Source organism: Carica papaya, chromosome 2, assembly GCF_054855325.1.
Source record: "Carica papaya isolate Zhongbai chromosome 2, ASM5485532v1, whole genome shotgun sequence".
In the NCBI taxonomy this organism is placed as follows: Eukaryota; Viridiplantae; Streptophyta; class Magnoliopsida; order Brassicales; family Caricaceae; genus Carica; species Carica papaya.
In genome coordinates, this window is record NC_142310.1 from 32,881,463 (window position 1) to 32,900,700 (window position 19,238).

Consider the following 19,238-nt stretch of genomic DNA (forward strand, 5'->3'; position numbering starts at 1 on the left):
GCTTCCAAAATATAGATAAACATTGGACATTAATACCTAAATATTTTAATCAATTATTAAGTACTAAATCATTTGATTAAATTTTACTCTGCTTATCCATAGATTCATTAAGAAAATTAATTTTATATCTAAATAATAAATACTATCATTATATTATTAAATCTATTAACATTGAGATTTAGTTAATTGATAAAAATGATATATATAGTTTATAGGCTCGTATTTTTTAAAAAAAAAAGTATTAACTTTTAAATAATACTGAATATTTATATATAATAACTTAAACATAGTGGCAAATAGCTTTAGCATGGCTTCTTATGGATATTGGTTGTTAACAATAATATAAAGTTCATTTAATTGGTGTATATGGCACAAATAGTATAGTTTGTATTGTGAATTTTAAAAATATTATTAAAATAATTATTTATTAAATAAAAAATTATTTATTGTTTAATAAAATTAATTATAGAAATTACTGTTATTTTAAAAATTAGAACTTGTACATTTTTTTTTTTTGTAAAAATAACTTTTGATATTTAAAATATAAATTTTTATTTAAAGTGAAAAATATTTTTTAAAAATTACAAATTATAATTTTTATATTTAAATCTATTAAAAATAGATCTTAACTTTAGTTTTACTAAAAAAATAATTTTTTTAATTTTACCTATTTAATTAAAAATTATTATTAAAATGCAAAATTCAACGGAAAAGACTACCTCAATTTGAATCTATAGCCCGTGACATGTTTTTAGCACGCGGACAAGTCTTAGGCTTTTCAAGAGTCTGAATTATACTTTTTTTAAATTATTATTTCAGTTTTTAAATTATAATTTTGATCTCAAATTTAATTTTCTAATTTAACGTTTAAATTTATAAATAAATAAAAAAATCTTCTAATTCATAATATTTTACACACAAAATTTTTTGTTTTTCGTTATTTTACTTTAATAGAATTTAAGAATTGTAAAAATTAATAATTAATCTTAATAAATTCAGTAGCTATAAGTTGTGCAACAATTACTGCTATTTTATTAGTCTTTTATAATTTTATAAAATAAATAATTATATTAAATTGAAAGACTAAATTATTTATTAAAAAGTTTTTTTAAAAAAGTGTTTTCCAATATTACCCCTAATTTATAATTTAGGTACTGAAACGATAATTTTTGCAGTATTTTCTTGGTAAGGAAAACAGTACCTTTTCTGATCTGAGCCAGAAGCTATCCAATTTCCATGTGATGTGCTTTTCTTCCTGTTTACAGTGGTACGACTAATTATATTTGAAAACTGATCTTGTCCAGCCATGGCTTCCTAAACAAGAAATAGAAATTTCAAATAAAGAAAATGGCTAACCAACTCTACTTCTTGTCCTCGATTACTCCGTCCCTCACCAAGTTACGCTCTCCACTTCCCTTCCTCTATACGCATTCTCTCACCAGAATCACCGTCGGAGACGAATTTGGCGCCAGATTTCCACCGACTAACTCCCCGGCGTGTCGCCAGAAACTGACGTCACCTCCCGCCGCCGTCTCTCCCATGTTCTCCCAGAATCCCCTCCTCTCCGATGCTCTTGCCACCGGAATTTCCGGTCTAATCGCTCTTCTTTTGCTCCGGTTCTGGGAAGCAATGGCTCAGCGGGGCATCTTTGACCAGGTGAGACACGTATGCACACGCGTAAGCATAAACTACGTGCCGTACGTCTGAAGTATTTCCGTCAGATTTTTAATTATTTTCTATTTTTGTGAAAGGGAAACTATAGATTTATTGTGGTCTCTGTTGTATTTGCTTCTGAGCGAGGTAGAATTGGAGAGTAGGATGATTGCTTGATATTGTCTCCGAAAGTCAGATTGTTGGGGTTTCCCCTAAGTTCTGTGTAGGACCAGTAAGGATTCTGAGTCATAAAGTAGTCAGAAGGGGTTTAGAAATTACTTTCTTCAAACGAATTTCCAGCTTACAGGTCATGTTTTCTTTTTCCTTTCTGTCTTTTACATGTGAATGATCACTTATAAATATGTAGACTACTAGTTTCTGAATCATGTTAGTTCAGCTTATGATTATTGCATCTTTAGGAATTGGTTTGTGTATATGTTTATACAGTGGGTCATGTGGTTTCTTGAAAATCCGGTCATCTCTGATCTCTGGGCAGCCATCGTGTGTGGCTGTGTCATTTTTGCGTTTCTTGGCCTATGGAAAGAAACTGCTTGGCGAGGTCTTGATCAGGTTAAATTCTTTCAAAATAATGCATATTTCTATGAGATGCCTGCGTGTGCGTTGATTTGATTGCTTGTAATTCGGATTTAATTTATGGGGATTGAGTAAGTTTTAACTCCAGCTTAATGTTTGGAAAAGATAGTTTTTTTTCCATGTTTTTCCAATTCTGCAACCAAAATTTGACCCACCAAATGGCAGATATGTATAATCATGAGGAGCATAGGAGAGCAGTTGTGTGCAATAGCTGGACTTTTAGTTTTGGGTGCTGTAAGCCACTCAAATGTTTAGAGCGAAGAAATTTGATTTGAGCAGTTATTTTTTCCTCTTTTTGCCATAATGGATGCTTAAATGTCTTTGATGGTTTGTCTTGAGCTGAGAAAGAATTTTTTCTTTTTTTTCATTAGCAAACCAGCCTATTAAGTATGGTCAACTCCTGGCTTCTTATCTGTCAATCTTTTTGTATTTAGAAACTGAACAGAAAGCTCGTGCATATAAGTATTGGGCTTGTTTTCATGCTTTGCTGGCCCTTGTTCAGGTAATCCAAGGACTGGATAATCTTTGAATAACTTTTCCAGGTATCTTTGTGATAAAACTGCAGTCACTAATTGTTGCAGTTCTGGGCATCGAGGAGCAATTCTAGCATCTCTTATTCCCGGTGTCAATATAATCCGAATGCTTGTCTTGGGTCTTGGAATATTGAAAGATGAAGCCACAGTCAAGTCAATGAGCAGATATGGAGACCACAGGCAAGAACCTACACATTTATATTCACGATACCTGTACAGATTTTTGAAATCCATACGCATAGAACTATTTCCAGTTTGATCCCTTTGGTCATTTAAGTACTGAGATGTCTTCTTTGGAACCAAATCTCTAAATGAGCCACCAACTCCAAAATGACGTCCAGACACAGTTGAGATTAAGAATAAGAGTAGATATTTGCCATTTAACAATTAAGATACCTTTTCTTGAGTTTGCATTTTATTCTTAGCTTACTCTATGCATCAGAGAACTTCTTAAGGGACCCTTGTACTACGCAGCAACAATAACGTCGGCATGCGTAATATATTGGAGAACTTCCCCCGTTGCCATTGCAGCAATATGCAACCTGTGTGCAGGAGATGGTAATATTAATATTGATTAAACCACTAATCTTGTCTGTCCTCAGATTAAATACTTCGTATCTAAAACATAGGGCAACCTGCTTCTAAATTCTCCAGCATTTTTGTACAGCTTTGCTTTAGTATCTTTGCCATGTGCTCTGTTTCAGGCATGGCCGATATAATTGGAAGACGCATTGGCAGAACAAAATTACCTTACAACAGAAACAAGACAGTAGCTGGTAGTGTTGCAATGTTCACAGCTGGGTTTTTAGCATCTATTGGGTAATTATGCATGGTTCTTTACATTGTATAAGACATGATTGCAGAATGCATGCATATGCATAGATATAGTGGTTTTGCTAGTAACAAGTAATCTTGTGACAGGTTTATGTACTACTTCGCATTATTTGGTTATATTCAGGGGAGTTGGGGTATGATTCTGGGTTTCTTGGTTGTATCTCTTGCATCAGCAGTGGTGGAATCACTGCCTATAAGTACTGAGCTCGATGACAATCTAACAGTTACTCTAACTTCCATATTGGTGGGCAGTGTTGTATTCTGAGTGGGAATCTCAGTACCATCTACACAAAGAAAGTAGTAATGAGGAAGTTCAATAAGGAAACAAGGAAAAAATTAGGGAGATGAGTGGGAGAAAGGGAAGGGGTAGTAAGGAGATTCTTGTATTTTAAGGGCAGTATAATACATACTGGTAGAAATGTATATTTTTTTCCTTTTTCTTTCAGACCCATTAGACAGGGAAGGTGCAGTTAATGGAGATAATAGGAATTCCTCTTTCTTAGGAGCACAGAATTGAAAACATTTGCTACTGAGCAAGAAGGCAGAGGCTGTGCCGGCTGACACAAGGGTCTTTTGCGGGTAGATCTGTATTTGTAGTTGATATATATGTATCCAAAATGTAGCTGTTCTACTATTATTGTTAACTTATGTAGCTTCTGAAACCTATGATAAATGAATCTGAAATCCATTTGTAAATGAGTTCAGTCATTTTTAATACTTTTTAACTTTTTCATAATTGAGTAAAGAGTAACTTTAAATGGTCAAGGGCTATCTAGTATAGATATTTGTTCAGATCTCTTTTTTCTTTTTTTATTTTTGTATATATAAACATGTATGTAAAAATGAAACTAAAGTTTGGAAAGTAATAATAGATAAATATAGAACGAGATTGAAAACTGCTATTTATTCAATTTCAATTTTAAGGAAGAAACTCAGTATCATTTCATTTTATTTGTAATGGACTTAGAATGAAATCTCCAAGTTGTCTTTTTTATTTTTTCTACAATTAGACTACTACATATATTGTATCTTCATTTGTATTAATGGAACTACATTCGTACTATCAATATAAGCATCAAAACACTCGGGCTTATTACATGGTCATTGTTGAAGCTGATGTTTTTCGAAAATAAAAGTTTTTAAGTATATAAGTAATAGAAGATAGAACTAAATACAATTTAATCACTACATCTTTTTAAGACCGCGTTTGGTAGAATAGCATGACTATTATTTTTAATTAGCTTTCACACACTAATATAATTTGTTTCTTTAATTGAATTATTTTTATTCCATTTTTTAGTTTTAATAGATCTACATGTTCTCCTGGATCTAAAGTAGGTTTGTGTTCAGCAACAGAAAGAGGTGAGGTTCTGCTTTCTTACCCGAGAATATTTACACAAGGGAGAGGCACACGAGTGCGCCTCTCGTAGATGAATACCGACTAAGTGCGTTCCTACAGCCGGTCGGTGTCGAGTCGGCCCCTAGGGCACTATTCGCCTTGGGAGTGGTTCAGCCAGCAAGCTACTCTGTGAGGTGGGGGACCAGACTGGTGACTGCTGCAGTTGTTGTCTGCAGGGTATGTGACGCTCCACAAGTTGAGTAGTGCTGAGCCGGGGGATCTTCCTTTGGTTCGTTACGATGCTCGTTGAACGGTTCAAGTAGGAAGTAATTAAGTCAAAAGTGGAAACCCTCCATATCAGTTCATCTCCATAGGATTAATTTCCCTCCAATTAACATTTTCTTGTAAGTAAATAATTTCATTTTATTTCGTTCTCCTCCTCTGCATCTTACCCAAACCGACGTCTTAAGATTGGATTACAATCAGCATATAATTTTCCGTCCATTTCACTTCACATCGAAGCATTATAATTTTTAATATTATTGTAACACATATACATAATTTTAAATTATTAGTATACAAAATAATTGAAGTACAACAGTATATAAATACAGTACAGAACATTTCTATTCTGCCATGACTGATCTCTTGGAGCAACATAATTGTCTTCATCTTCGTCATTGTCGAACATTACCTCCAGTAGCCGGAGCCAGAGGGCTCCGACACTCCAGAATTTCTATAACGGTTCAGACGAGGAAGCAAGAGGAGGAAGACAAGGAAGAGAAAAAAGATTAACACAATAACTAGCATGGTGATTTCACCCTGCAATTCAAATCGCTTTAGCTGATCATCATCTTCTCCATGTGGACTCAAAGTAGCTCCACCCATCTGCATCTTCTGGTCCTGGTGATCTTCTTGTTTGGGAACTCAAAGGAATCATAAATAGCTACACCTGCATATCATTGGCTGCCGATATATGTTAGATACGTACATCTATATATATATGTAGATTCCTTAGTCGAGTGATGTTGATTATATATATTCTTGGGTGGTAAGTTTTTCGAAGTGTAAAACATATGACCAAATAATATTTTACTATATATATATGCGGAGTCAATTGTGAACTACCAAATACATTCTATCTCCAAATTGATTAAGAATGCAAGAGTGGACAAGATTTACAGAGATGATTTGTTGTTTTAATCCTTGAACGTGGCCATGGCCCCCTACTGTTTTTCTCGAATTTGATACAGTACATGGGAACGCATATACCTCTGATTTTCTCATTATTGTTATTATATATATATATATATACGATATTACAAACCCATGTACCATTATAAAACAGTACAAGTGTACTTAAGGTGTATATTCTTGTTTTGATTTAATATTTTCATAAAAAGAATAAAGGAAAAAAGTTCGTGTAGTTTAAATTAAATCACGTGTTTTTTTATGGGAATGCGAAGGACATTGCCAGCTGCACAAGTAGAGAAGAGACAGACATGATCACAGTGATATATGCCCACCATATGCAAAATTACAATCACAAACGAAAAATCCGAAATCAGATATAGTCTTCCGACCTGATCATTTTTCTTTATTTTTTTTTTAATTTCTGCAAATCATAGTTATATTTTTTTAAAAAAAATTATGTAATTAATTATTTATACTTCAATAAAAATATAAATATAATCAATATAAAAAAAGTTACATAGCACTATCTTGTTTTTAAATAAAAATAAAAATAATCTGTTAATATTAATTATAATTATACATAAAATTTTAGAAACTATTATTTTCTCAAATTTTGATATATGTAATAGTTATTTATTTAAAATTTTAAAATATAAAATAAATTTTAGTACTTAATTAATAAAACAGTTTTGATAATATATATATATATATAATAGTTATTTTTAAAAAAGTTTTAAATACAAATAAAATTTAATTTTTGTTAATTATAAATTAAATTTTACATAGTTAATTTTTAAAATTAAAATTCATATGTAATAGGAGACAAAATCTAGCTTATAATTAATAAAATATATCAAATCAAATTCATGCTGATTATTAAACATTACAAATTAGAGGAAGAAAGTTCTCTTTGATGAAATTGGAAAATATCTTCTTTACTTTTACTGAATTTATTAGAAAATATTAAATCAAGTTTCAGCAGAAGCACCTCACTGCATTTTGGGTTATGGGCCCCAAAACTCCCTGCACTCGCGGCTTCATATGAAACTACGCCGTTTTCTCTATATCTGCAAGAGCATGTCACTTTTCTCTAATTGTATAATTTTTTTATGACGATTATACCCCCGCCACGTAATGACGACGCAAACTACCATTAGTCCATTCTACAATCAACTCTGTTTTCCCAGTAGACACCTTCTTCTTCCATCTTCAAGGTTTCACAGGTAAGCTACCTTTATGTACATTTACCAGTTCTGATCTGTGAGTTAGTCGTGATTTTTCAGTTTTCTCATGTGTATTACTCGGTGCGATAGAGCTAATTATGGCTTCTGTGCATTTAAAAACTTCGCGATTATTCTCTACGTTTTATAGTTTTTCCCTTGATTTTGCATAATTTCTTTTAATGTGAAAGGGTCGATTATCCACGTGACTAGCTCTTGATATGATTAATTCGAAGAATTGGATAAGAAATGAAGGGAAGACTTGTTGATGCTGGGTTTTCTTTTTTCAATCGTAATTAAAGGGGAATTTCCCTTTTTGTTACACGTTACAAATTGATGAATCATCTAACATTTGTTTTCAAAATTGAAATTCACTTCAGTACAGGTTTAGACTTGCTTGATTTTTTTGTTTGAGAAAAAAGATTTCTCTTTTATTCGAAAATAATTCCTTAATCAAGTTTTCATTGTTTATACATTGCAGTTGTACTTGCTAGATTCATTAGGTTTTTTCTGGGTCTACCTCAAGCTTGCTGTTTAACGTCTCTGTATATTACTACAAAATGTCTGGGCCAAATGACGACAATATGTCTTCTTATACTCAGGTATTCTCATTTTTACTGTTCTTCCTTTTCACCCTGAGTTATGGATTTTGCTATAGGAACTGACCCATCAGCTGTAGATGATTGGTGATATTGAGTTTGTGTAATGAGATAAAGATCATAACCTTCAAAACCAAGTTTTAAGGTTTCCTGATTAATCTTGGGGATAGAGCAAGGGAGCAAACTGTTTATTTGTATATGTATTGTGTACCAAAGTGAAAGACAGAAGTGGATGTTTACTTGTTTAGGACTTTGCTGAGAAATCATGAAATAGTTTATCGCACTTGAACATGTTTTTCTGCAATCATGTTCTTTTCCTTCTTGTTCATTTTTAGTTAATCAATGCTGACAAGAGTGAGATGTGTCAGTTGATGATAGCTCAATGGTTAATTGGAAACGCTTGTTTGTGCAAATAATGGAATTCAAACAGTTTCTCTTCACAGTTTTCTTCTTTTTTCCTGGGTTTTGCTTGCAGCTTTCTTCTCATTTTTTCAGTGATCTCCTAGATTCCATTATTGTTGATGTTGCATCTGAGTGTCACCGGATTGCAAGGCTGGGACTTGACTGTAATCTGGAAGAAGAGGAAGAAGAGGTGAGGTTGTCATCACAAGCTCGTGCCAGGGTAGCTGATTCCAGTAATAGTGGAGAAACTAATGCCAAGTATGTGGTTGACATATTTGGACAAACTCACCCTCCAGTGGCCAATGAAATATTTGAGTGCATGAACTGTGGAAGATCAATCATGGCGGGAAGGTTTGCTCCTCACTTGGAGAAATGTATGGGCAAGGTATGTGTGACCTTGATGCCTTATGCCTTACGGTGTTTGCTGTTTCTCTATTTTGATGGTTAGATCAATGTTCTTACTGTAACTTATGTTAGAATTTAGAAAATGGCAATTAGCTGGGGAATGGCAAAACTGAAACCCCATTTCCTTGGCACCTGTTCTTTATATCGTCGAGTTTCTTATGTGTCTGATTCTGATCATTGTTTTTCTTCTGTAAATGACAACAGGGCAGAAGGGCTCGTCTCAAGGTAACAAGAAGTAGCACAGCTGTACAGAACCGGTACTCGCGAGGCAGCCCTGTTTCCACATATTCGCCTTACTCAAATCCCACGAGCACAAACAGGCTACCAAATGGGACGCCTAGTGGTGTGGGTGAGGAATACTCGAATGGGACATTGGAAAACACATGAGAAATATGTTCGCCAAGCAAATATTAGACTGGACTAATCTCCATTTGTTCATGAACCATTTAGCTTCTTTCCTCAGCATGTTTAAGCTCAAAATGATGACATGGTTCAAGTTACCCATCATGTCAGCTTAATCTGTTTGAGAATATTGTGAAATCATGCTCAACTCTTTTGGAATCAACAGTGAAGCAGAATGGTTTCCAAAGTTTGCTTCTCAATGTTCGTTCTTGTTGGTGAATGAATTATTAAGATTTTTGGAAAACAATTTAAATATTGAGAATCACGTACCAAAAGAAGACTTTAATCATAGAAAATAAGTAGAAATAATTAAATTGGGTTTTAGCCGGCAGCCGGCCTCCCAAGTCCCCTTATAAGTTGTGTTTTGAGAAAAAGAAATTAAGTAGATCGCAGAAGCATGAGGCAAGCTGGTGTATACTCTGGGATTCATTTAGGCGGGCCGCACTCATTGCCTCTGGCGAGGATCAAGAAGATCATGAAGAAATCTGATGATGAAGTGAAGATGATATCAGGGGAGGCACCCATTGTGTTCTCCAAGGCTTGTGAGCTGTTCATTCAAGAACTCACAGTCAGATCTTGGAAGGTTACCATGCAAACCAAGAGAAGGACACTTGATAAACATGATATTGCATCAGCTGTTATCACCACTGATTTGTTTGACTTTCTTATTCACTTGGTTTCTTCTTCATCTCTTGTCCACCAAATGGATCAGCAGAAGTAATTAATGGATCCCATTTCGTCATTATGTATGTTATCTTGTAAACTTGTTCTTGAATTACAACTTTATTTATTTTCACTTGTTTACTCTCTTTGCCAAATTTTATGCTCTTAATATGAATAAGTTAACTTTCTTTAGTGCATGAAAATATCGCAATTGATAATTTGGGAGATAGAAGAGAGAGAAAAGAAAAGAGAAAAAAGCCAAGAACCCAGTTTCCGATTTATATGGAGAATGCACCGCCATGATCACATTCAAAAGCCCAAATATTTTAACCATATAAACATATAGATATTAGTTGTACATATGCAACTCTTACGCAGAGAAGCAACTAAAAACTATAATTTCAGTGTGGCAACCGATGACAAAATACTCATTCTTGTCTGCCGTCCGGACTTGTTTCTTCATCTCCACTCTCCTGCTAGACTGGTCCGAGGTTTTTGTGGCCATGGCAGCTGCCTTTTTCTCTAGTCTCCGGCGAACAACATACTCCTCGGGAATAAACACATCCATTGCTTTGGGTTATCTATCTCCAACAATGGAGAAAACCAAAAAAGGAAAAGTAAAATAGGAACTTAAGCTTAGGGTAATGGAGGACGAGGAAGAATACATACGTATATATAATATGTATACATATATATATATATATATATAGAGAGAGAGAGAGAGAGAGAGAGAATGTGTTGGAGTTTGGAAGGAACTCATGACTTCTCATGACAACAAGTGTGTGTTGCAGATGGAGACTGAGGAGAAAGCAAACAAAAGTCATGAAATTTCTCAAACTCAACTTTTGTTGTTTTCTTTTTGTCCCTTGAGTCTTTACTTTTTAAATTTCTTATTTACCAAATATTTAGACTCATTCACACACTAATATTTTATATATATGATAATATTTCTAATCAATCTATTAACACTCGAAATTTTGAACCAGGCGAAAATCCTGTAGATGTGAGACTTGTGATAATAAATTTTAAGCTTCGAAATCCGTAACTCCATTGATAACTCTATCTTGGAAAAGATACTGACGAGTGATCAGCATGGACCCAAGGAAATAAAAATAAGCAAACCGGAAAAGAAACCATGTCCTCATCCCCTCGTTAAATTATTGCAGTGAGACATGTCAATATCTTGCTGCCATGGTTGCAGTTGACTTCTTAAGCCTCTTTGGCTGAAGATTCTGTCATATGTTGAACTATACTTTGTTCAGCAACGACAGTGCAAACTTCTCCATAACCAATATTAAGTTATATTTATCCGAAAATATTTGAAGCAAATTATGGAGTTAGTCATCTCATCAAATGCAATTTCCACAATCAAAAAATTCCAAGATTTTCATCTATTCATGCAACTTCCAGGATCAAAACATTCCAAGCTTTCAACCTGTCAAGGGGACATCCATGGTGACTGTAGAGACATGATGTCTCTACATAAATTTTTTAACATTTTATAATAATTAAGCAATTTTCTATATCACATTTAATTATAGCACAATATTAAGTGAACAACACACAAAACTATTCAGTTACTAAATTTACGAGTAAGGATGGTGGCAACATGAAGCTGCATCCCAATGCCAACATGATTCTAAACCACTTTTCACCCCAACCAAAAACTATAAAACAACTCATGCTTTCTCACCCAAAGATTTCCAAGGACATTCCAAATTTGTGGTTACATAAGTTGTCCAGGCAAAAGATGATCGTGAACAATTTTGGTGCAATGCTAACATCATTTAGTTGCAGCATGGTGAAAACACTTTGCCCTTGCAAAATATGTTAGTTTCCGACAAAATTAAAGATGAACAACATTTCGTATTATATACAAGTGATCAAAATAACATGGGTCCTAGTAGTGGAGGCTTTTTCTTGTCACAGTCTTCCATTTATCCTTAAGGTCCATTGGAGTGCGAGTTTCGTGAAATACATGACGACCAAATTCCAAAATCTTGCGCCAAGGACGATTCTTTTTTGGTGTACAATCAAATTGCTGAACTGCCTCCTGCAAGATGAGAGTTTTCTGGGAGTAATTAACACTACCAAAACCTGATTATGCTAAGATATTTAATACAACATGACCTATCTCAGGATCTTGAATAATCAAACACCATAAACCTTAACAAAGTTTCAGTGGAAAAGCTCCAAGAATCTGTATATTTGAAGGGAAAATAATATAAATGGAAATTTGAATAGGCCTTTTTTTCCAAATGCAATGAAGGGATGATACCATTTCACAATGTGAATGTGATATCTGTAACAAAGTCAGTGCAAAGAAAACAAATGACTAGGCATACAGACCTTTAGAATATCTTCCTCCTCAGTTGTCCAATGTAATCTTTTACGCTTTTCCCCAGAAATATTTCTGCAAGTAAAACAAGATTAGGGATTCCAGTAAAACTACTATATCCTAAAAGCAGAATATGCTCAAACTCCTTAATCAAGACTCAAAAACTCACAACCTCTTTCCAGATTCTTGAGGTGGACTTGAATTCTGGGATATAACTTTCTTATCATAATTGCTGCCGTTGTTTCCTAGAGAAGAGGTGCCTTCCCGAGATAATGACTTCTTTGAGGAATTAAAATTCCTAAGTGGCACTTTCTTTCTTCTCTTTCTTCTTCTGACACGCCTCCCATGTTTACCAGGGATCTTAGCATCCATGTCAAGCTGAATCCCGTCATTTGTGGATCCAGACCCAGTTGAATGCTTATGCTCTTCTTCCTCACTCTTGCAGTCCTCCTCAAGTTCCGAATTAACAACATCACATGTATCTTCAGTTGAAGTGTGGGGTGAAACATTAGCAGATCTCTTTTCTTTCTTCCCGCAGGTGTTATGAGATTCTCCTTGTTGATTTTCAACCATCTGTGCATGCAAAATGCCGTCAGCTTTTCTTGAATTTTCAGTTTGTATTCTTTCTTCATCTTTCAGAGCTTTAAATACCTTAGGATTTTCCATTTCCCTGCAGAAAACCTGAAAATCTTCAATGTCGCTGTCATCTCGAACATCAGAGGAATTCGAACCCTCTGCTTCTGCTTTCTCTTGATTCCCAAAAGTTCCAAATTCCTCACTCACAGACATGTATTCCTCCTCTGAATCTTCTTTGTTCATGGAATCCTCTCCCAATATTTTTTCAGCCCTTTTCTGATATTGACAAGGAGGTAATAGGTCTCTTTGGTGCTCAACATCTTTCCCTAATGACACAGGCCCATACTGTGGTTCATTCACATCCACTCTATCATCGCAGTTACGATAATTTCTAATTCCACCACCTGATAAATTTGTCTCTTCACCCACAACTTCAGCAACATTCTTCTTTTTCCCATTGACACCACCAACTCCCAGATCTGTAAATTTCAACAGCACTTCCTTTGCCATCATAGCCTTCTCCCTCAGTTGTTTACACCTCGCTACCTGTCTTTTGTACCAACAATACGGGCAATAAAAATTCCCAGAATCATCAAAGGCAAGTTTGTTATCACAACACTCTGGGTGAAGAGCAATGGGGCAGCCAATTTCACAACAAACTAACATTTGACCACCTGTTCTCTCACATATGGTGCAATTCTCTCCCTTAAACAAAACTAAACTCCCATCAGCTCCACTAGACCCTAAAACCCCAATCTTTTCACAACCACCAGTTTCCAATTCAACAGGATCAGGAACTATATTAGGATACACACCATTGTTATTATTACCAGCATCCTGCTTGCCAAGGCCTCCGGCAGGTGTTTCAGGCTCGCCTTTTTTCTCTTCAATTGAACCAGGAATTATATCATTGTAACCAACACTATCATCATTACCATCACCCTGCTTGTCAAGGCTTCCACCAGGTTTTTCAGGCTCACCTTTTTTCTCTTCAACAGAGTCAGGAACTACATCAACATCACCACCATTATCATCATTGCCATCATCATACTCGCGAAGGACTCCGCAAGGTGTTTCAGGCTCATTACTATTCATTCTATATTCTCCATTGGAGTAGTCCTGGCAAAAAAATTATCCAAAATTCTCCAAACGTTAGTAGTTCATCTTTCCTAAATAACAGTAATACTTGCATATGATTGAATAGATAAACCTTTACCTTTCACCAAACAGAACCTAAAAATAAAACTGACGAGAACCCAGAACCAAAAAACAGAAAGAAAATAAAAAAAAAAAAAGCGGCCTATTGATTGTGTGATTAATTACGATACTGGTGCAACAATAACTGAGTCGATAACCAGTACAGAGATATGAATAAAACGAAAACCTAATAGCATAAGGAAGGTACTAACGCAGAAAACTAAAATTCTTATGCAATGTATAAGAGAAAAGAAAAGAAGAAGCGAGAAGCAAGAAGAAAAAGATGGATTAATTTTTCTTTTTCTAAGATATCGATTTTCTTTTTCACTTTCAATCCTCAATTAAATAAATTACTCCATAAACAGATAGCGAGAATGAGGTACCAAGTGAGGAAAAGAAGAAGATGGTTTTGGAGTAGCAGACCCAGGAGGTTTAGCCTTTCCACCGCGAGTTTTCATTCTCATTTTTCTCTGATTCAAGTTTCGAACTTCGCCAGCTTTTTATATATTCTTCTTTTTCACCGGGGCAACTACGGTGCTTTCGGAATTTTACAGACACGGGAAAGACCAATATTTAAGCAGAAGGTGGACTTGGGCTCTGGAACGAAAATGAGCCTGAACTTCTATAACCCATAATTTTAATTATCTTAACAGGAAGCTCAAGCGTCGAGCCATTTGTAAATTTGGGAGAAGTTACTGGCAAATTTATATTTACATCCGGTCTAATTTTTCAATTCGATCTAAAAAAAATATGATGATAGAACTCCAATCATCTCATATTCTCATGTCTAATTAATTCATTTCATTCCTCTTAAGTATTTTTTAAAAATGTTTTTATGTACTTATATATGTTATTATATTTAAAACAATTACAAATTTATAAATAAATTCTATATGAATTTTGAATTTGTTCAAAATTATGAACATGTCAAATTAATTTGGAAAATATGTCCAGTATTTGATAAGAAATCTAATATTCAGTATACATAGTCCTAAAACAAAAAACATGCTCCTATTTATGACTTGGATTAAATAGCATTTGAAGGGTAAGAAGATCTCCCGAAACAACAGCATCATCAAAAGTCTTAAGAAGCAATCACCAAGAACTATTTTGGTTCATTTCTACTTTCCTCTCCTCTATTATCTAATTACTTTCATGTCCTATAAAAATATAATTCCACACAAACCATTTGGAGCATGTACAAAACTTATAAATGAAGCTTCTAGTTTTAATCAAACATAACCCAGTCCTGGGTTATTCTGGTAGAAGAATGTAACGAAGCACGTAGGCTTTCGACACCAGACTCGAAGGTTGTCCACTTGGTTGTTACTGAGACTGCATTGTTGTTGCTGCTGAAGGGATTAGAGTTTCTTGCCTTCAAATTGTCAAGTCTGTCCACAAAACTCTGGATTCGGCGAACCTGTGTATTGACGGCAAAAAACTTTTAAAACTTGTCGTTCGGCCATCCAAGATATGTATCTTATAAGCAAATTTATCATTAAATTGAAATTCAAGTTATCAGTGTAGACAACAAACACTAATGTCAAATCAAACATACATAAATTCAAATTCTTGTTTGGAAGGAATACAATTTTCTGGGCCATGACAATGGAGCTTTTTAACGAGCATGAATTTTTAGTTCAACTTTCGCGTATCAAGGCTAAATAACTAACTGATATAGCAAAGATATATTTTCAATAGCAGAACTAATGGATTCATGAGGAAAATTCTCCAAGGTACTCTAAAAAGTTCTACTTGAAACTAGTCCACAAGTTGAATCTAAAATCTTTGGCCTCTGATACTGAAGTTAAAAGATATTATGAGCACTGAAAATTTGTGAAGTAGGACCACAAAAGAGGTGCACTTGTGACATAATTAATTGATATTTTCCTGGAAAATAAAAGTCATGTAATTTCATTCTATAGAAGTATAAATACCAACAGTGTTTGCCATTTAGAGGGGAGCCTCTTACTCAAGCTTTTCCTCAGGTGAAAAAGCACTGCAATTTGATTATCACCGACCGTGGTCCATAATCATGTGCACCAACTAAGAATGTTAAAAGAAACAAGACAACAGAAAAGTTGGGATCCAAAGAACACCTTCAAAGCTCAAAAGAACCCAAGTGATAATAAAAAAGAAAAAATTTAAATCTTTTCTTTTTCTTTTCCACTCAGGTTCTGTTGTGGGGACTCCAAGTTATACCACTTCAGGGGTCTCAATCATCTCAAGCAACCTGTTTCTACTTTCCAGCAGTCCTACGTTTGTAAAGACACTACAGATCACTCAAGCTTTTTGGCACATGAAGACCAAGCATCTCTTGTAAACTTTTATATTGAAATTAACTGAAGTCTAACTCAATAAACCATATAAAGATATCTTTTGTATAAATTTATATATTTCAATAATTGAGTATATCAATAAAAACACAATTAAAATTCTTAATGAGAAAATAACACAATCAATTTTTAAAAGAGGATACACAGAATGCAAAGGCTGACGTGAATCCTACAACCTCATAGAAATAAGTGGAAGTACCAAAGGCTCGACTAAGAATGATTAGTAAACTACAAATAGACATTAAGAAATCCCAGAGAGCTTTAACACTTATTATTAAGGGTTCATTTCGGAGAGGCAATGGTCAACAAAATATTAACTTTCATACATGATACAACTATCATGCCAAATTATTAACTTTCTTGTTGGGTCATGTTAATTATATAATATTCAGCTATGAGGGTCATACATGATACAACTCTCATTATCCTCTCTTCCTCTCTCTCAAACGGACTCTAAGATTTAAAAGCAAATGGAATCAAAGGTAATCACAGAATAAGAACATGGCTAATAGAGTTGAAAACAAATATAGCATGGTGGATAGAGTAGTGACTGATAACCTCAATTCGCCTCTGCACTTTGGCTTCTCCATCAGCCTCAATGGTATCCAACTTAAGCAACTGGACCATAAAAAATTCCGCCAAGATAACAAATTCTTTATCTGCAACCTTCGTTCCACGACAAACAGTTGCTTCCAATGCAATAACCTAAAAATATAAACAGCAAACTTAGTGGGAACTTCATAAACCAAATGTTTCTAATAAGTAAATAGATTTATGCAGGCTACTTAATTGATTGATTCATTAGATTAACCTTCTCTGTCAACTTATCAACCTCAGCTCTGACTTTGGCAACTGCCTCATAGGCTTTCATTATACTCTGCTTTCTCCTCATTTCCTCAAGCTTTCTCTCTTTGCTTGCTGGGTCTTCTAATAGTATCACTTTTGACATATCTTTAACGCCCACCATGTGCAAAAATTCTTCATCATCCTTTTCTTTGCCTCTAAATAACAATCTCTGCTCCTTGGGCTCCAAACCAGTCTCATTGGCAAGAACCCTCTTTAATTCCCCTTCCATTTGAACCAAATATGTCACAATTGATCATCAATTTCACAATGCAGAGTAAACACAAGTGATGAAGCCTAAACCATCCAAAAAACCGACTTGCCAAACTTTTTAAGATGAACAAACAATTCCATTAAAAAAAAAAAATTTAAAAGGGGGAAATGAGGCCTACATGTTAAGAATCATTAGACAATGAACATGAAAAGGCAAAGACTGAAAAACCATTGCATCTGAAAATTATAAAATAAAAATCCCAAAAAGGTTTGGGGGGTTAGGAAATCTTCGACTTTAGAAAACATTCTCCTTCCAGAAAATGAAGAAATGTGTAAAGCAGTACTTTAATTCCTTACGACCAAACAACACACCAATTCACCAGCATGAAAACCAGAGTACTATCGAGCTTGTGTAAGAGAATCGATATATACATATATATATATATATATGTATTATAAACCTTCTCAGCCAATGATCAAAAACTTACACAAAATCTCAGCACAAAAAAAAAACCCAGAAAACACGGAAAGGAGGGGGGAGCTGGGGAACGGAAGATGATTACCAAAAGTTGATTGAGCGGGGACGGTGATTTCATGGTGATAAGAGCCATGGGAGACCTTAATCTTGATCATGGGGCCAGCAGATGCATTCCCGGCATTTCTCTTCTGCACAAGCATGCCACCGGGTCTGAGCTCCCACTCTATCTCCCTCTGAACCCCATGATTAACAACAACGCATTTTGAAGGTGATGATCTTTTCATACTCGAGGCAAAATAGTTTAAAAAGGATCACATCAAACCCACCGAGGATTCCCGCAGAAGAAAATAAAGAAAAAAAAAAAGGGGGGGCGTAAATTGGTTGAGAGAGGTGGGTGTGATGGCGAAGATTATTGAGTAAGCAAACAATTAACAAGAACATACTTGGGGACGAAGACCTCTCAACAGTCTATATATAGACATCGTGAGTGGTTGGTTTCATTTCGACGTAGGATAAAATAATTTCTTATTTTAATTTTTAAACTAACATAATAAAATGTAATTTTTATTTTAATTATTGAATTTTAAAATTTGAATATTTTTAAATACATAAAAATAATGCAGAAGAGTATTCCCTAAATATAAAGAGTTAATCCAAAAGAAGAATAGATGATATTATTATTTTTAGAAAGTAATAATTTATTATAAAAAAATTAAATTAAATTTGAAGAGACTGATGGGTTCCACCCGGGAGGAATTTTATAACTTGTTATGGCCTACGTTTGTTTTAGTCAATTCTCAATTATTAATGGCTTTTTTTTTTTTTTAGAGCAAAATAAAATCTGTTGTTTAGATATAAATATTTTTTTATTATTTTGAATATATTATTAAATTAAATAATATTTTTTGTAAAATAAGAAATCATGCCTCCTGTATGAAACTAAACCTGGTTAGATCCCAAATTATTTGGCACGTACATCAAATAAATTCAAGGAATTGTCATCTGTTAGAATCTGGATTTTTTACTTTACGGATAGGGTATTAAATTTTGGATTTTTTAATGCTATTACAATAAATAGATGACAAAATATTTGTACAATTTACATACATACATACATACATATATATATATATATATTTAAGAAAGTCACTGCATTTATTTTGTGTTAATCTAACTAGACTTTTAAAGTCTTTTCCAAATAAACCCTGACATACAAATCATTTGATTGTTTATTTGAAGAAAATTTGAAAGCAAAACACCAAAAATAGACATAAAATTATTGCAGACTTATCCGGGGAAAAATAAAAATAAAAATTTGAATTGTATAATGCCTTCTAAGGTACTTTATTCTTAAAATATATACTAATTGGTGTATAAAATTATATAATTTGACGTGGTGTTTGGTCTAAAATTATTATA

General features: G+C 34.1%; 5 protein-coding genes across 17 annotated transcripts; 3 read left to right on the top strand and 2 right to left on the bottom strand.

Moving 5' to 3' along the window:
• Window positions 1-1,168: 1,168 nt before the first annotated feature.
• Window positions 1,169-6,026, top strand: FOLK (Phosphatidate cytidylyltransferase family protein). Of its 11 annotated transcripts, none has more exons than XR_015817272.1 (8): window positions 1,172-1,656; window positions 2,101-2,223; window positions 2,682-2,749; window positions 2,829-2,960; window positions 3,223-3,338; window positions 3,485-3,599; window positions 4,953-5,357; window positions 5,555-6,026. XR_015817272.1 is itself a non-coding variant. In XM_088214159.1 (7 exons), the coding sequence occupies exons 1-6, from the start codon at window positions 1,348-1,350 to the stop codon at window positions 3,558-3,560; spliced, it is 792 nt and encodes a 263-aa protein (XP_088070285.1). In that variant the 5' UTR covers window positions 1,169-1,347; the 3' UTR covers window positions 3,561-3,599; window positions 4,953-6,026. The 11 variants fall into 11 exon arrangements, 9 of the variants coding, with proteins under 9 accessions (XP_088070285.1, XP_088070286.1, XP_088070284.1 ...); XR_015817271.1 differs by having other exon boundaries at window positions 5,568-6,026; XM_088214159.1 differs by having other exon boundaries at window positions 1,169-1,656; window positions 3,255-3,338; window positions 4,953-6,026.
• Window positions 6,027-7,234: 1,208 nt separating this feature from the next.
• LOC110823573 (SAGA-associated factor-like protein) lies at window positions 7,235-9,362 on the top strand. Of its 2 annotated transcripts, none has more exons than XM_022053972.2 (4): window positions 7,235-7,370; window positions 7,849-7,969; window positions 8,442-8,753; window positions 8,978-9,362. In XM_022053972.2, the coding sequence occupies exons 2-4, from the start codon at window positions 7,928-7,930 to the stop codon at window positions 9,158-9,160; spliced, it is 537 nt and encodes a 178-aa protein (XP_021909664.1). In that variant the 5' UTR covers window positions 7,235-7,370; window positions 7,849-7,927; the 3' UTR covers window positions 9,161-9,362. The 2 variants fall into 2 exon arrangements, with proteins under 2 accessions (XP_021909664.1, XP_088070288.1); XM_088214162.1 differs by having other exon boundaries at window positions 8,462-8,753.
• Window positions 9,363-9,572: 210 nt separating this feature from the next.
• On the top strand, window positions 9,573-9,896 carry LOC148268983 (nuclear transcription factor Y subunit C-3-like). Its single transcript, XM_088212279.1, has one exon. The coding sequence runs from the start codon at window positions 9,573-9,575 to the stop codon at window positions 9,894-9,896; it is 324 nt and encodes a 107-aa protein (XP_088068405.1).
• Window positions 9,897-11,523: 1,627 nt separating this feature from the next.
• On the bottom strand, window positions 11,524-14,533 carry LOC110823771 (uncharacterized). 2 transcript variants are annotated; one of them, XM_022054247.2, is made up of 5 exons: window positions 14,333-14,533; window positions 12,828-13,871; window positions 12,349-12,749; window positions 12,188-12,251; window positions 11,524-11,891 (listed from the first exon to the last, which is right to left on the bottom strand). In XM_022054247.2, exons 1-5 carry the CDS (start codon window positions 14,411-14,413, stop codon window positions 11,739-11,741), a joined length of 1,743 nt encoding a protein of 580 aa, XP_021909939.2. In that variant the 5' UTR covers window positions 14,414-14,533; the 3' UTR covers window positions 11,524-11,738. The 2 variants fall into 2 exon arrangements, with proteins under 2 accessions (XP_021909939.2, XP_021909938.2); XM_022054246.2 differs by having other exon boundaries at window positions 12,349-13,871; window positions 14,333-14,529.
• Window positions 14,534-14,941: 408 nt separating this feature from the next.
• LOC110823580 (BAG family molecular chaperone regulator 4-like) lies at window positions 14,942-18,272 on the bottom strand. The gene is made up of 4 exons (XM_022053979.2): window positions 17,905-18,272; window positions 17,097-17,353; window positions 16,844-16,990; window positions 14,942-15,369 (listed from the first exon to the last, which is right to left on the bottom strand). The coding sequence occupies exons 1-4, from the start codon at window positions 18,101-18,103 to the stop codon at window positions 15,178-15,180; spliced, it is 795 nt and encodes a 264-aa protein (XP_021909671.2). The 5' UTR covers window positions 18,104-18,272; the 3' UTR covers window positions 14,942-15,177.
• Window positions 18,273-19,238: the final 966 nt, after the last annotated feature.